At 43.0% G+C, this 17,936-nt stretch overlaps 1 protein-coding gene across 1 annotated transcript in view; it reads right to left on the reverse strand.

The window, feature by feature from the left end:
• Nucleotides 1-17,936, reverse strand: part of LOC127033791 (nectin-3-like) — a gene marked incomplete at its 5' end in the record, with an annotated part of 120,804 nt that overhangs the window by 72,613 nt on the left and 30,255 nt on the right. The window contains 3 exons of the mRNA XM_050921976.1: nucleotides 449-600; nucleotides 8,819-8,936; nucleotides 13,783-14,079. Of these exons, the coding sequence (XP_050777933.1) occupies nucleotides 449-600; nucleotides 8,819-8,936; nucleotides 13,783-14,079 (567 nt within the window). The remainder of the gene's footprint in view (nucleotides 1-448; nucleotides 601-8,818; nucleotides 8,937-13,782; nucleotides 14,080-17,936) is intronic.

Genomic DNA, 17,936 nt, shown 5'->3' on the forward strand with positions numbered 1-17,936 from the left:
AGCCCCTAGAAACAGTGGCAGTACTAGCAGAGTAATGGTTTATTAAATAGACTCATAGACTCTCAGGGTTGGAAGGGACCTCAGGAGGTCATCTAGTCCAAACCCCTTCTCAAAGCAGGACCAATCCCCAACTAAATCATCCCAGCCAGGGCTTTGTCAAGCCTGACTTTAAAAGCCTCTAAGGATGGAGATTCCACCACCTCCCTAGGTAACCCATTCCAGTGCTTCACCACCCTCCTAGTGCAAAATTTTTTTCCTAATATCCAACCTATTAGATTTCCATTTGTCCTTCCCAGTTTTATATTATCTTTAATCAAAGACTGAGTTTTAGGTAATCTGTTATAGAACATGGCTAAAAAACACATTCAACCAGACATCTAATCCAATTTCTGAAACAGTATTTTAAACAAAGCATGCTTAGGAAGTGAAGGGAGAAACAACAACTCACCTAAAATGTAGATCGTCTTTTGATCACTTGTTTGTCCAAGCGAATTGGTCACTTTACAGACGTAAGTCCCAGCATAATTGTAAGTCAATGGATGGTTGAAATGCAAAGTATTATTTGAAGACATTAAACCTTCAGGCCATTGCCCATCCAACCTGAATTAGAAAATATTTGGAAGTTTAAGCATTCTCAAAATTTACATGACAAAATTTAAAAGCAAAATGTATTATCTGACTTGGCTGGTGGCTCCTATCTTGAGCTGGGCTGAGCTGCTAGTCCCGGCTGGGCTTCGGACGATGGGACTTCCTCTTCCCCTGCATGGCATCTGGGGTCATGTTAGACCCATCCCCAGATTTCTCCCCCAGTTGTCGGGAGCTCTGCCAACTCACTCCTCTCCCTCCCACTCTCATCCCCCATATTTCCTATAGCCATCGCTCCTCAGCTGCAGAGGGAGGAATCAAGGTACAGGGAGCTAGCTGCTCCCCGAGCATCCAGACCCCCTTAGACTCAGAATCCTCCTGACTAGCCCCACTCCCCCTGCACCTGGTTCACCCCAACAATGCACCCTATCAAGCCCCAACCAGTTGCACCTGGATCCTGACCCCACTGGATCCTCACAATGAGCCCACATCTCACACTGAGCCCCAACCATCTTCACTTGGATCCTCCGGCAGAGTTCCATCAACATTGCACCCAGAACCATCCAATAAGTCCTTGTGCATCCAGATCTTCCCCTCTACCCAGATCCCTCACTAAGCCTCCCGCACCCAGACTGCCCCACACAGAACCCTCCCAACCCACACCTGGATTCCCCCATACTAAGCCCCTCCCCCCTTGGATCCTGCCTGCCCTATTGCACCTGGCACATAGGGTAGGGCCCTGGGGTGTTTCTGGGGCTCATTATGTCACAATTGGGTGCAGCCTCACTGCTCAGTCTGTGTCAAATTTTTAAGAAAATACTTTTTACTAGTAACAATATAGTTTTACTGCCAACAGGACAATTTAACTAATTCAGTCCCTCAAATCACCATTACTGGAAGTCTGAGACACAAAGTCAGGGTAATACATTTGGGCTTAATAAGACCTGAATTTATGTCTCAGGATTTCTCTGAAAGTTTAGACGAGGGAGCAATATTTTCAGAAAAACAGATGATTGTAGGAATAAAGTTACAAAACCCGAAGGACCACCTACAGCTCCCTGTCTTGTTAGTACATGCAAGGCTGATGCATGTGGAAATGCCTATCTTCCGCACCCCTATCTCTAGAGGAAGAGAGACGGACTACTATCAAGGGCCGACAATTCAAAGGTGTGGAGGAGGAAGAGCTTTCTGAGTATATTTGCAGCATTCAATGTAGTGCTTAACACAAATTAATTTGTATCTTGAACAGCCTGTATGATTTCACATATATATTGGCTCTGCCAGCTGTTTCTTGTTAATGTGCTGAGACACTTTTGTTTAGGGGGACCTTTAAATGATCCTTCACTGTTAATTAAGCAATTAGATGGTTTTAGGGCACACAGGGGTTACAACTAACCAAAAAACGAGCGGAGAGGTTATTTACCTTTTACAGTAACTGGAGTTCTTCGAAGGATGTCCCCTCCCTGCAATGTGTGCTCCATATCACGATATACACATGGAACTTGCTCTCTTGATAGGAGTTTTTGGTCAGCAGTGTCTATGGATCCACATCTGAACCCTGAAAATCCCTGTGCCTTGATTTAAGAATAAATCGAGAGGGCACACCTAATGACAGTGCAGTTTCCTCTCAGCCATCAATGTTTCAAGACAGGCTCTGAGGCAGAGGGGAAGGATGTTGGGTAGTGGCATACCCTTGGGGACATATGTCTGGAAGAACTCCAGTTACTATACAAGGTAAAGAAAGCAGAGAGATTATCTGAGTAGTATCCCCATGGATGCTCCATGTCAGCAAACTCCCATCGTGGAACAGGGTGCCGGGGAAGTGGATTCAGTATGGATCACAGGACAACATCAAATGCCATGTCAGTCCTGGAGGCAGGCAGGAAAGAGCGTAATGCAGGTAAAACATGGGTGACAAAGACCAGGTGGCTGCCCTGCAAATGTCTGAAATTGGTCTATATTTGAAAGGGGTTAGAGTGAGTCTTGGTGGAATGAGCAGTAACTCTCAGTGAAGGACGGCAGATTAACAATGAAACTTCATAGAATGTGAGGGTGCAACCTTCAACTCATTTGGACAGCCCCTGGGTGCAGATCAGATGTCCCCTTTCATTCCTTCTGCAAGAGAGACGAAAAGTCAAGGGGCAACCCAAAAGGGCCTACTCCTGTCATGGTAAAAGCCAAGAGCTCTTTAAACATCAAGTGTATGGTGGTTCACTTCTCTGTAAGAGTGAGGCTCAGGGTAAATATTGGTAGATTAAACTCCTGCTTAACTTGTAATTCAGAAAAGACTTAGGGACTGAGTTACCTTATTTTGGTAGAACACTGTATTCGGTGGGCCCACCATCAAGGTTCCAAGCTCTTACGTTCCTGGCCAAAGTAATGGTTACGAGGAATAAGGTCTTAAGGGCCAAATGAAGGAGGGAACAACTCCCCACAGGTTCAAATGGAACATTGATAACTAGAGTGAGGTCCCATGCTGATGTTAGTTCCTGGATAGGAGAGAAGAGGTTGAATAGGTTCTTGATACATTTGGCGGTGCAGAACCTTTTTATGGGAAGGTGGTCCTTGCCTACCACAACGCACAGGAATTGCTTGTGTGAGGGATGAATGGTGACATGGAAACAGGAATCCTGAAGGTTCAAGGAATAAAGCCTCCCAGACAGAGGGAATTATTGTTCCTAGGGTCATATTCTGAACGATCAGGAGCTGATGGAGGTGTTTTAAGTCCTGAGGTCCAAAATTGGTCTGCTCCCCCGACCCCTCATGGGGTGCCTTCTGAACAAGAAAATATCAAGAAGAGAATTCTATCCTGATGAAACAGAATCTTCTCACAATTAAGTCTGATGGGACATGTTCAATCTCCCCCAGAGCCAGGAGGAATTTTACCTCCCGCCTTAAGAACTCTTTGTGAGAAGGGTCCCTAAACAGGAATGGGGTGGACTGGATGGAGAAGCCCGTGAAAACTGCTTCTAGGATCCATCTGTCCAAAGTGATGAGCTCCCAGGAAGATTGGTAATAGGAGACAGAATCCCCATAAGGGTGGGAGGGAAATAAGTGCAATGTAAGATCCACAGCAAGAAGTAGTTTACCACTATCAACCAATGGATCAAAACAGACATTGAAGATTATTACTGGCTGGGAGGTTGCGGAAGGGGAAACCCCTTAAGGAATTTGGTTTTATTCTGTGTGCGCAAGAGCAGGGGATGTTCAGCCATTCTCATAGGCTGGTAGTGGACTGGGCAAAAATATTGAGTTCTCTGTAACCTGATGTATTTTCTTTAGTTGCAGGTATACAGCTGCCTAGAGAACTTAGTGTCACCCAGTAGTTCTTCAGAGAGTGGAGGGATCCATCCAGGTTGTCACTCAACAACGTGAGGGCCCTCAAAATGAAGGTCCTCTATAGTATTTTGTATCTCCCAGGGGAGGCCTGAAAACCACAGCTAGGAAGGTTGGCACAGGACTACTGCCATAACCATAGACCGTTATATGCAACTGACAATTGTACAAACCCTGGAGAGATGCCTTGGCAGCTGTTTGATCCTCTGCAGTGAGGGCCGGAAATTGTTCTCTCTGCTTCTGAGGCATATATTCAGTAAGATGAATATTTTTAATAAACTGAAGTCACATTTAGCCATCAGGATTTGATAACAAGCCACTCTGAACTACCAGGAGACCAACAAGCTATTCTTATGACCCAGCAGATCCAATCATTTTAGATCCTTGTCCAATGGTGTTGAACAGGATTAATGTAGTCTGTTCCATTCATTAAAAGGTCCTGACCACCAGAGAGCTGAGAGAATAAATACTGAGCCTCTTGGAAGGATATAATACTTTTTGTAGACTCATCTATACAGAAGTGCAACAGTGGATGGAGTTCACTACTTCTGTAGCAATAAGGACTTTGCCTCTGACTCTCAAAATGAAGGCTGAGTCAGATGTCAGTGTCAGAAGCTCTCTAGATGACTTCTAGGTATGCTACTGTGGTCACAGTACTGCAGGAAAGGGAGCCTCAGCAATATATGTTTGGACATGAGGTCTCTTCAGACCCAGATCAAGGAAGTGACTTTCTCTTTTTTTTCTGATTCTGGAGAATGGGGTCTTTCCTTGGGAAATCTAGCGCCTTTGGTTACTGCCGAAGGAATGCTGGTCAATGGAACCAATATATTTGGGGATAACTCACCGCCTAGGTCTCAAAAAGCACTACAGAAATAGGAACGTATGTTTTTCCTACCTCAGTTTTTTAGATCTGTTTTTAAATCTTAAGTAGACTTTACATTTAGAGGGAATGTGGATTTCTCTCAAGCAGCAGAGAGGCAGGTTGAATCTCCATCACTCCAAGGGAAGGACTCGTGGCACACATGGAAAGGTTTGAAGTCCAGGGTCTACAGCCTAACCCACACTTGGGGTTGTGGATGAGGCCGGGAGGTGAGGGCGGAGGTGATGGAGAGAACAGGGACCCAGAGGAAAGAAGGAATGACCCCTCTCAAAGCGTGAACTTGTGCTAACAAGAAAAAAAACACTAAGGAGAAACTAAAATGAGAAAGGCAGAAGAAAGCAAAGGGCAGCCAGCTGCATAATTCAACTGCTGGGCACGGACTGCTCTGTTGAAGACACTGGCAGTTTATTGGGGTATGAAGGTGAAGAGGGCATAGGTGCGGACACCACTGACAAACATCACTGATCAAGAGTGCACGAGCAGGTAGCGTATCCTGATGTAGAGCACCCACAGGGACATTACTCAAAGAATGTGTGTGCGTGTGTGTGTGTGTGTGTGTGTGTGTGTGTGTGTGTTATTTCCATGTGTGAAGTGTCAACACACTCTGCCATGCAACATCACACATGCTACAACTACTTTTCATGAACAGTACCCTAAAAATTCAACATGTACAGTGAATGAACATCCTCAGACTTTCTCCCACATGAGTTCTTGCTGACTATAGGCCAGAGATTGCTAGACAACTATAGAAATGTTTTATTTCTGCAGCTTAATAGCTATCCTCCTTGCCAATCGCAAAGTCTTCCTACCATAGGAGTCAAGTGGCTAAACATGCACAAATCTATACTTAAGTTATTTTTCATTGTACATGCATGGACTTTTGTTGTCATTTCATTGCATGAACACAACACACAGTCGCAATACACACTAGTTTGTCATCTCCCCAGCCAAACAAGGATTCATTAACCTTGTTGTGTACAGATTTGTCCATTTACTTCCAGGTTATTAAGATCACTCAGCATGTGTTATTACTAGTACTGAGAATATAACTTAGCCCCTTTACCTTAAAATTCAGTGGACAAAACGCAAAAATACAGCTATTCTGCACCAGTTCAATTCAAACACATTAATAAGAATTTAAACTGGATTTGAAATCAACTTCAACTGAATTTTTTTCTGGGACAAAGAGAGATTCTAACTTTGCCTTCCCCAAATGAAATTACATTTTTCAGAAGCAAGTACAATACCCCACGCATGACAGGGCTCTCCAGCCTTGCATAATAGTGGTCTGACCCTCTGCACTGCAGCCCAGTATCCTGCCAATAAATTGCAACCTCAACTTTTTAAACTCGGCATTCTTACAATGATTAAGTTTCTGCCAAAGAGTTTATTACAAGAAATTTGTATACAAGTTAATCTACAATTTCTTGAAATTAAGTTCTCTGCTTTTACAAATCATGTTAGACTTGTCTGTACCACATGAGGAATGAAATTGAATCTGGGAATTGGTTTAAGTGTTTTGAAAGCCCCTTTAGTGAGAAGGTTAACATATCTTGTAAAACCAGATTAGTTATTTGTCCTTATTACTTTTAACCTGCACCATAACATGTTGGAGAGGATAGGAGGGGTTTTTTTTAATCCAATTGGTTTAAATGTGATCCAGTTGAGACGACTTCATTATACTTGGATAGCATATTTTATTTTGTGTTTACTAGGTTTCATTCAAGAAACTTTGGTTATATGTTTATTATTATTAACCACACATTTCAAATACAATTTTTAAAAGCTTTGTCTACAACAGGCAGCTTTTAGCAACATTCCTGTGCCGCTACAGCTGTGCTGCTAAAAGTCGTGCAATGAGCGACTCCTGCCGACAAAGCACTGTTCACACTGGCGCTTTTCATTGGTAAAACTTCTGCTGTTTGGTGTGTGTGTGTGTGCACACGCACGCAACACTGATAAAAGACAAAAGTTTTGCCAATGAAGTTCCAGTGTAGACAACGCTAAAACTATTAGTCTTTTTTCTTCTAACTGATCCAGGAAGCAACTTGAGGCTACAAGGTGATACCACAGCTGATCTTTAATGCTTCTTATAGCACTATTACTATCAGTGATTTTCATAGCACTATTACTGTTGTCATAAACAGACAGCTAAGGGTTAATGTTCTTTTACCTGTAAAGGGGTAACACCAGTAACCTGAAACACCTGACCAGAGGAGCAATCAGGAAACAAGACTTTTTCAAATCTGGGTGGAGGGAAGTTTTGGGTGTGAGTTCTTTGTTCTTTGTCTTGTGTCTGTGTCCTCTCGGCTCTGAGAGTGATTTTTCTATCTCCAGGTTTTCTAATCTTCTGTTTCCAAGTTGTAAGTACAAGGATAGTAAGACAATAGGTTTATATTGCTTTTTTGTATTTATATGTGTGTAGTTGCTGGAATGTTTTAAATTGTATTCTTTTTGGATAAGGCTGTTTATTCATTTTTCTTTTAAGCAACTGACCCTGTATATTGTCACCTTGATACAGAGCCTATTTTAATGTCTTTTTATTTCTTTTTATATAAAGCTTTCTTTTTAAGACCTGTTGGAGTTTTTCTTTAGTGGGGACTCCAGGGAATTGAGTCTGCAGCTCACCAGGGAATTGGTGGGTGGAAGAAGTCAAGGGGAAAATCTCTTTGTGTTAGATTTACTAAGCCTGACTTTGCATACCCTCTGGGTGAGGAGGAAGAGAGATTAGATCTCTCGGTACTTGTGTTTCCAGGACTGGAAACAGGGAATCTCCTAGGGTCGTCCAGGGAGGGGAGCCTGGGAGGAAGTAACAAGGAAACAAGGGGAGGGGGTTATTTCCCTTTGTTGTAAGACTCAAGGCATCTGAGTCTGGGGATCCCCTAGGGAAGGTTTTGGGGGACCACAGTGAGCTAGGCACTGTATAATTCCTAGCTGGCAGCAGCAATTACCAGGTCCAAGCTGGTAACTAAGCTTGGAGGTTTTCATGCTAACACCCATATTTTGGATGCTAAGGTACAGATCTGGGAAGAAATGTTATGACAACTGTGCATTACATACACTTAAACACTCACACAAGTTATTTTCTTTGTTTCAGACAGACGGACCAAGTGAAGTTGAAGTAAAAGAGAAGTTTTGGCCATATATTTGCTTCGGAGGTGGTTCCCTGTAGGGGAACGTATTTAACACACAAGACTACAGATGGCAGGCAGCAGGACTCTCAGTAAAGGCATCCAATTTATATTGGAGTCATGAAATACTGCTTTTATTACAAACAGGAAGCCATACAGAGATACCAGATATCAACACGGGTTGACTTAAGTTTTGAGTCACGAGGCAAGCCATCTCATGCAGCTTATTTGGAAGCAGATACAGTGGCTTACTCTTCATTAGGGCATGGTAAATTTGATGATTGAAATGAGACTTCAAGTGTTTTCCATCCCCATTTTCAATGTAATATCAATTCTACATAATTTTCTTCAAATAATATCCAGGTTTTTTGCGTCTTTGCTTTACACATGTCCCCAGCTCACATGGAGGAGGAAGGCTGAACAACAGGTCTTTGCAATGTTTTACACTTAGCCCAAGAAACTGAATATCACAATCACCTGTCAAAGAAGTTATTCCATTTATAAAAATAAGTGGATTATTCCTAAAGCATTGGTAACTGCTCAGACTTCAGAGTAACAATCATTCTTCATTTGTACTTTCCCACTCCAATTGCTACTGCTCCTTAGAAGCCATCTACTATATAAGACCAATATTTTTCTTTACAACATCCACATCTCAATCCATACGTCTGATGCATCAGTATGGGACATATTTCAACAGCAGTCATTTCTAACTACACAGAATGTGCATTAGTCATGTACTGAAACCAGACAAGTTAGTAGCAGTCAAAGGGCCTTGTTTCCACTATGTCGTAAGCCAGTAACACCTTTCAAAACTCTCCTTTATTAAAATACTGATTGTGTATTTAAATGGAAAAATTCATCTTTCGTTTTCATGAACACTCACCTGGTCCATGTAAAGTCTGTGGGTCGTGGATTTGCGTTAGCATTACACCGGAGCCGAACACGCTCTCTTCCAAAGAACCAGTTTCCATCATACCCAGTTATTGAAACTTCAGGGGCATCTATAAAATATGAGTCATTTCACATTCCAATATTCAAAGTACATTACTAAAAAGGAGACGCGCATTGCTTAGAATGATATGTCCACATGTTTTATATAACTAACAGTATGGCAATCTTTAATCTCCAATGAGCAATGGTAGTCCTACCTGGAAAGCCTAGGAAATTACAGGTATACATGGGTAGTTGGCATCAGAGGCTTAACATAAAGCAAATCAGTGGGCCCCATACATTTTTAGTTTGTCTTTACGTCAACAATGTCAATTTTTAGCATAATGCAGTGCTAACTTCAATAGTTCAAATATACCAAATTCTGTGAATTTAAAAAAAAATCATATTACACGGTGGTAAATGACGAATTGCACATACGACATGGGTAACTTCTGGCTAATGATTTATACTGTAGTAGGTATCTGCACTGTGCCTGCTGTGACAGGGTCAGGCCAGAGGGCTACAGGAGAGTGATAAAAGGCAGATATATTAACCCCAGGTTAAGTAGTTCCCTTTTCCCTGGGTAAGGTAACAGGGAAGGTCCCAGAACAATCAGGAGCTTTCTGGAAACAATTGAGGCAAACAGGCTGATTAGAACACCTGCAGCCAGTCAAGAAGCTGCTAGAATCAATTAAGGCAGGCTAATCAGAGCACCTGAGTTTAAAAAGGAGCTCACTTCAGTTCGTGGTGTGCGTGTGTGGAACTGGGAGCAAGAGGTACAAGGAGCTGAGAGTGAGAGGGTGTGCTGCTGGAAGACTGAGGAGTACAAGTGTTACCAGACACCAGGAGGAAGGTCCTGTGGTGAGGATAAAGAAGTTGTTTGGAGGAGGCCATGGGGAAGTAGCCCAGGGAGTTGTAGCTGTCATGCAGCTGTTACAGGAGGCACTATAGACAGCTGCAATCCACAGGGCCCTGGGCTGGAACCCAGAGTGGAGGGCGGGCCCAGGTTCCCCCCAAACCTTCCAACTCCTGATCAGACACAGAAGGAGTTGACCCAGACTATGGGTTCCACCAGAAGGGAAGATCTCTGAGGTGAGCAAATCAGCCAATAAGTGCAGGACCCACCGAGGTAGAGGAGGAGCTTTGTCACACTATGTTAATACTACTAGTCCAACCAACAAGGAACTTTAGTGTATTCTGCATTTAATTTTGTTTTATTTCTTTTCAAAGGACTCAAAAAGCAACTAATAGTGATCATGGCTCCCTATCTGAACCCCATCTTCCCAACTTCTTTCAACCACTCAGTCTTGCCCACAGAATCTCACACTAACCAAGCTGTAGAAAATGTCTGTTTTAAACACACACTTATTGGAAGGCTTCAACTGGGATACTTGAGGCAAATTCACAGTATTCTACAACACAATGTAAACACTGAAATATAATTGACACGCCAACTGAAAGGGTCTGCTACAGTAAAAAGTAAAGGTATAGCCCACTTAAGTAATATGAGGTCAGAATTCAGAGCAGGATAGTTGCGCTCAGTCCAGGACAGCAGGCTCAACTACTTTCTCCAAATGCAGGTGGTACGAAGGTTGAAAAGGAGAGCAGGGCTTGAAATCTCTCTCTCTCTCTTCCCCCTGAAGCTACATCTTCCCAACCCTTATATAGTTTAGCATTACTATTAATTTACGTTGGAGGCATATTATGGATATTGGTTGTTGCTACTGGGCTAGGCCAGAAAGGTTACATTATAGAGACTGGCAATTTCCTATTAGGCCCGTCTCTCTTCAGCTATTTGTCATCAATAATGTAAGGATGCAGCTTTTTTCTCTCGAGACTGTGCACTAATGCAAATGACATGTAGGGAGTAGCAGTTTAAAAACTGGTAGTCTTCCTCAACAGGACTGCCTTAATATTCAGTTAATCTGTAGTTTATATTTACACATAAAAAAACCACCTTATGATAACGTCCTTCCTTATTCGCGTATCAGGGCACAGGGCCTGGATGGAGTATTAACAGTTCTCACAACTTGCTTCTTATTCTTATATTTTATTTATGACAACTCCGGTACAATACTCTACTCAGTTCAAGCGCAAAGATTCAGAACTCAGTTGAAGACTCTTAGTATACGTTGAAACAAAGCACTAAGCAGAACTGCTTCTCTATTCATGCTCAACACAATTTTAAAGACCACTAGGCAAGTTCTCATGAGTATGAAGTCCCGTATCTTTTTGTAATTTGTTTTGGAAGGTGTTAACGTTTCTTTGTTTCTAACTAATACTGGGGAAAAGATGTGTAACATAGTCTAAAGTTCTTTCGAAATTCAATCACAGACATTAAAACCAGCCAATCCTCCAATACAGACTGTTCTAAAATTGTCAAAAGTTCATTGATTGAATAGAACATACTTGCCTTTCAAAAATGTTCTTTACAATTCTTACAAGTTGTTAATAGTGTGTGTACTTGATAGGATACTGTAAGACTATGTTAAAGGAGGTTGTGTATTACTTGGAATAAGTCATAATTTTAGTCTTTTAATACCATTTCAAATGTTTCTTGATTCCATGTTAACAATTTTACTATCAATGGCACTCTCAGACCATACGTTTATTTATTATGGTATTTCCCCAAGATGACTGAAGGCAAAAAATCAAGAATTATACTAGAGTCTCAACATCATTCCCATCCCAAATGCACCAGATCGATTGCCAGTGGTAACCATAAAAAGAAACAGTTGTTTAAATTTACTGAAAATTCTCTTTTGGTCATGTGTTTATGACACCAACTAGTAACTGGTGGAAATATTTAATTCTTTGATAGAGCAGATTACAGCAAGGGGCCTGATGTTCAGTAAAGAGCGAAAGTATTTTTAAAATATTTTTACCACTCAGTTGCTTTTCTGAAGTAGTAATTAAGTTACTCTAACCCATCAATATTTTCTATTCTGAGATCTACATCCTACACTTCCTTTCCCCCCTCTCCTGCACACCCATTAGCGTGTTATAGTTTGTGTTTGAAAATCGATGCCTAAAGCTAACATTTTGAATCCTTAGGAACCCAAACATTTCTGGACTTTTGAAAATTCTGGTCATATATTTGATGGCCCAACTTTAGGCATCCATTTTGGGTTACGTGGACTGAAGTTTGTTAACAGCACATTGAAATGACCAACATAGCATATAATGTAAGGTTATAAGAAATTCAGCTTCTTTATGGCAAATTACAAGTTACTCTTCAAAGGGGAGAAACTGACTGGAATTTATTTTGGGGTCAACTCTTGTCAAAGTCAGCAGGCCATCAGAGCACTGCATTATTAGTGGTCAATCTAGGGAGATATGCTAAGGCCATGTCTTCAAACTGCAGTTTGCACTATGGGAGTGTGAAAAGAACTGCATGCCAAGTGCTGTACTTCTACTCCTCTGCGTGGATGCTGTGGGTGTGAACGAAGAGATTCCTAAATTCACACTAATGTAGTCCTGTTTTAAGAACCTCCTAGTTCAGACCCACAATATCCACATGGGGCAGCTGCAGCTCAGCACTTGGTGAGCAATGATATTCACACTCTCACAAACCAAACGGCAAGGCATTGTAAACAAGCCCTACATTTGTTCGGGCTTTAGTCTGTGACCATCAAGACAGAGTTTTTCAAGCAGCCAGAAGTTCACCAGCAAAGGGCTAGAAAGAGGTCTTTTCTTGCTGTATTTGTTAATGAACTAAAATTGAAGTAGTACATGTGCAACACTTTTTACTTGTGATATGCTAACAATAGTAAAGATGTCCAGTATCAGAGGGGCAGCCATGTTAGTTTGGATCTGTAAAAGCAGCAAAGGGTCCTGTGGCACCTTATAGACTAACAGACGTTTTGGAGCACGAGCTTTTGTGGGTGAATAACCACTTCATCGGATGCATGACGTAGGATGTAAAGATGTAGAATCCAAAACAATCTGGTCATACACAGAAATTTATTTGCTGCAATAAAGACACAAACATTTTATAATTGGAGATATACTTATATCCTAGAACTGGAAGAGACCTTGAAAGGTCATTGAGTCCAGCCCCCTGCCTTCATTAGCAGGACCAAGTACTGATTTTTGCCCCAGATCCCTAAGTGGCCCTCCTCAAAGATTGAAATCACAACCCTGGATTTAACAGGCCAATGCTCAAACCACTGAGCTATCCCTCCTCCCCAACATTGCTAACAGATGAAAGCTCTGCAAATTTCTACAGCTGAGATGGATGGTGCAATTATGAAACTATAAATATTATTATTACAAGGTAGACCTTAGGGTTAAATAAGGAGGGGGGCTTGGTAATTTATCATCTTCTGTCACTTGTTTCTTTTAGGGACATCAAGTTTAACAAACCAAAAAAAAAATCTCTATTAAGAAAGAAAACAAACTTCCAAGTGGAGGGATTCTCAAATTATCCACGCTCTCTCTAACACTCTGAGTAGTGTAGTGAGTGATCTGGTTAAGCACAGTTACCCCATAATATTTTTCATCATTGAAGTTCTTTGGGGATATCATGACTTGTATTATTCCAAATGTGACAGAAATGGCAACCATCATTCCAAGTATTTTTAAATACCTCAATTCTTGTTGAATTTTGCTTATAATAAGTCCCTGTAAAGCTTAAGAGGAGGAATTGAATTTTCAGCTTCAACATCTGAGTATTAGTCACATCTGTTAAAAAAAATAAGGGCCCATCAAGAAACATAGGAGGAATATAAATGGGTAATTAAACCAAGTTAATGAAAATGTAAGTGGCAATGTGTTTTGGGAAGCAGGGAACTGACTGGGTCTCAGGAGACCTGGGTTCTACTCCCAGCTCAGCCAGTGGCCTGCTGCAAGTCCTTGGTCAACATACTTCACCTCTCCGTAGCTCTGTAAAAGCAAGTTAACTTGTTGTATACTTACATAGTATGTCCAATGTGTAAGGATATCTCAGTTCCTTTTCCAAAGCCGGATGCCTCACAACACAAGTTACGCGTCTTCCTGTGGCAAATTTGGTGGGTATGACTTTGTACCGAGCAACAACTGTCACGGTTTCATTTGGAAATAAAGTAGAAATGGATTCCACTTCTCCAAAACCTCCTTCCCACTCAATATCTGCACCAGGTTTTGCAGTGGCTGCTGTACAAATGGCTGCTATTTTTTTATTTTCACCATCTATTAAAGAGTTTGGTCCCTTTGTTAGGCTCACAGTCGGTTCAACTATCGAAATAAAAAAAAGTACGTTTTCAGTCAAGGCAGAAAAGTTGCATTAACCTCCCTTCAATTCCTGTATATAAAAGGACAAGTGCAGAGTCCTGCACTTAAGACGAAAGAATCCCACGCACTGTTACAGATTAGGGACCGAATGGCTAGGCAGGAGTTCTGCAGAAAAGGACCTAGGGGTTACAGTGGACAGGAAGCTGGATATGAGTCAACAGTGTGTCCTGTTGCCAAGGAGGCTAACGGCATTTTGGGCTGTATAAGTAGGGGCACTGCCAGCAGATTGAGGGACGTGACCATTCTCCTCTATTCGACATTGGCGAGCCCTCATCTGGAGTACTGTGTCCAGTTTTGGGCCCCTCACTACAAGAAAGATGTGGAAAAATTGGAAAGAGTCCAGCGGAGGACAACAAAAATGATTAGGCGGCTGGAGCACATGACTTATGAGGAGAGGCTGAGGGAACTGGGATTGTTTAGTCTGCAGAAGAGAAGAATAAGGGGGGATTTTATAGCCGCTTTCAACTACCTGAAAGGGGGTTCCAAAGAGGATGGATCTAGACTGTTCTCAGTGGTACCAGATGATAGAACAAGGAGTAATTGTCTCAAGTTGCAGTGGGGGAGATTTAGGTTGGATATTAGGAAAAACATTTTCACTGGGAGGGTGGTGAAGCACTGGAATGGGTTACCTAGGAAGGTGATGGAATCTCCTTCCTTAGAGGTTTTTAAGGTCAGCCTTGAAAAAGCCCTGGCTGGGATGATTTAGTTGGGAATTGGTCCTGCTTTGACCAGGGGGTTGGACTAGATACCTCCTGAGGTCCCTTCCAAACCTGGTATTCTATGATTCTATGATTTTATCCCCAATAACTTACAGTTACTAACTCATTTTCAAGGAAGATTTGTTTATCACAGCAGGTAAAGTTGATGACACAATGGATATTTAAAAGTAATCAGGACAATTGACAGCTCTGACATCCCTGTGCTGCACATTGCCAGGATGGACTGATTTAAAATCAATGTGATAGAAGTTGAATTTTAATCAGCAAGCAAGAAATCTTGTTTTACTCTAGCTTTGTATGTGTACTTTATTTCCCCACCACCATCACCAAGGTAAGGTTGATGCTCATTCATTGGTAACCATTAGAGCATGTGAACTGCAACTAAATACAGCCTTTAGGCTACATTTGGTGGGATTGCTTTTACTAACCAGGAAGAGACACTATATTTTACACATTTACTTAAACAATTCTGTAATTTAACTTACATGTACTCAGTTTTTTTAATAAATACCATAGAAATGCATGATGCACTTATTTACAACTACACATCTCCAGTGTGCTCTTAGAACCCAAATCTTCTTTGTTGTGTATTTCAAGTGCTATCACCTAACTAGTTTCATAGATACCAAGGTGTTTTTTTTCCCTTCTGGGTTAGTTTGTTTGTTTCAGTTTTGTTTGTTTGCGGTTAAAGAGAAAGTAGTACTAAAGATCCTTGCTCCACAAGCTGTTAAACAAATCACACCTCGTTATGTTCTTCAGCCTACTTTCTTTGGTAGTTAACAGTATGACTTGTAGCATTATGCTCTGGCCATAAAACATTCTTTTCTCTTCTCTTCATTTATCTTTTTTTTTTAAATTATTATTAGATATATATAGTTGTAAACCCAGGACAAATGGCAACAAAGGGATGGGTAGCAATTATTCCCAGGGAGGTTAAAAGGCCTTTCCCTATCCACTGAGAGGAGAGAGCCATGGGGAAATAAGGTTCAGCTGGAAAAGGAGTTACCAGGGAACTAATTAGGTTCAGCTGGCCCCAACTGCTGGAGACCTTTTTAAACCCTCCTTGGCGTGGAAGCAGGGGGGAGAGTGAGAGAAACTGTCAGCAAGTTAGGTGCATCAAGGCTCTGAACCCTTCCAGCAAGGAAGGCTGCACTCTGTCTTCAGAAGGGGAGAAACCCAGCACAAAGGACTGACTGAGGGAAGGATTAGCCAGATCCTGTGCGACCTGGAAGGATTTTGCTTTGCCCAAATCTGTGTTTCCAAGGCTAAAAAGGACTGAGCCTGCTGAGGAGAAGCAGGTACTTTGCCACACCTGGTGTCAGGAGTGGGATGAGATAGTGAGTGAGGCTCTGTGGCAAGCCATCTCAGGGCAAGGTAAATCACAAAAAAAAAAATTTAAAAAATGGAGGACGTAGTGAAGGCGTTGATACAGGCCACTGCAGCTCAACAAGAGGCTACCAGAGTACAGGTGGCGGCTCAGCAAGAGACAGTACGTGTCCAACAGGAGACAAACCAGTTGCTAATGAACCAGTCAGCCCACGATCGAGCCACCCTGAATGAAGCAGTGAACCAGTTGAAAGCCCTGACCACGCTGATGCACGGGGCCCAGGGGACCCGGCTGCTACAGGCGAGCAACTATTTACAGAAGATGACAACAGATGACGATATAGAGGCATATCTCCTTGCATTCAAGAGGATGGCACTGCAGGAGGCCTGGCCCCAAGACCAGTGGGCAGGACTGCTGGCTCCACTCCTGTATGGGGAGGCCCAGTAGGCCTACTTCGACATGACCAGAGAAGCAGCTATGGATTACCCCCAGCTGAAGGTGGAAATCCTGGCGAGGGCAGGCGTGACGCCAGCCATAAGTGCCCAGCCCTTCCACGAGTGCAAGTACCAGGATGACAAAGCACCAAGGTCCCAGCTGTTTGACTTGATCCACCTCGCCCGGAAGTGGCTCTGGCCGAAGACCCATGGGCTGGAGAAGGTAGTGGAAATCCTGGTATTGGACAGGTACATGAGGGGGTTGCCGCCGGACATACATGGGTGGGTCTGCCAAAATGATCCCTCCTCTTATGATGAACTAGTTGCTCTCATAGAGAGACACTTAGCAGCCCAGCAACTTTCTTGGACCACTGGGGAAGGAAGGCACCAGAATTGGAGACCAGTCCCTGCGCCGAGGCCCCGGTTTGCCCGAGCGCCAGGCCAGACAATGGAGGGGAGGAAGGAGGCGGAAGAGCAGCTAGCAGTCCTGGAGAAACTGGAGGACTGAGGGAGAAAGACTCGGGATAAATCTCAGCAGCCTGAAAAATAGGGGGCTGCCCTGAGCTGGGTACCGATGTTATGCCTGTGGCGAATTGGGGCATATCGCGGCCCAATGCCCAAATCTAGGAAAGTCTATGCAATGTGAACTGGGAGATATAGGGGGACCATGTGATCTAATAAGTCTAGTCGGAGTTGCGATGGTCCCTCATAGATACACTAGGCCCGCTAAGATGAATGGTAGAGAGACCACAGCATTAATAGGCTCGGGAAGTGCAATCACGTTAGTCTTGGGGGAGCTGATCAGGCAGCACCAACTATCCCAGGCCAAACGCTCAGGAATATTCTGTGTGCATGGGGATGTCAACTACTATCCAACCATCCCCGTAAGAACAGAAGATTTGGAAACCTCACTAAGTTGACGGTGGGAGTAGTTCCGAAACTTCCCTACCCTGTCCTTATCGGACTAGACTTCCAGGGTTTGATGGCCTACTCCCTGGTGACGAAGTAGAAGAAAATAATGACCCTGGGACCCAGGGTGCGGCCCAGATAGGTGATCCTCCCTCAGCCTTCCATGAGGTTAGCCAGAATTTGTTCTCCCTACCGGGGAAGTCCAGGAAGACTCGGAGGAAATGGAGGCTGGATAAAAGGAGGGGGACGAGGATCCTGACCCAGTACGAGAATTCTACACTGGCAGGGGAAAGAAGAGGCTCAACAGACAGTGGGACTGGGTCGGCCATCAACAACCCTATCGTTTGACCTGGTTCCCCAGGGGCTTTTCCCGAGGGGTAGACGGAGGTAGACCCCCCCCGAATTTGGACA

Source organism: Gopherus flavomarginatus, chromosome 13, assembly GCF_025201925.1.
Source record: "Gopherus flavomarginatus isolate rGopFla2 chromosome 13, rGopFla2.mat.asm, whole genome shotgun sequence".
In the NCBI taxonomy this organism is placed as follows: Eukaryota; Metazoa; Chordata; order Testudines; family Testudinidae; genus Gopherus; species Gopherus flavomarginatus.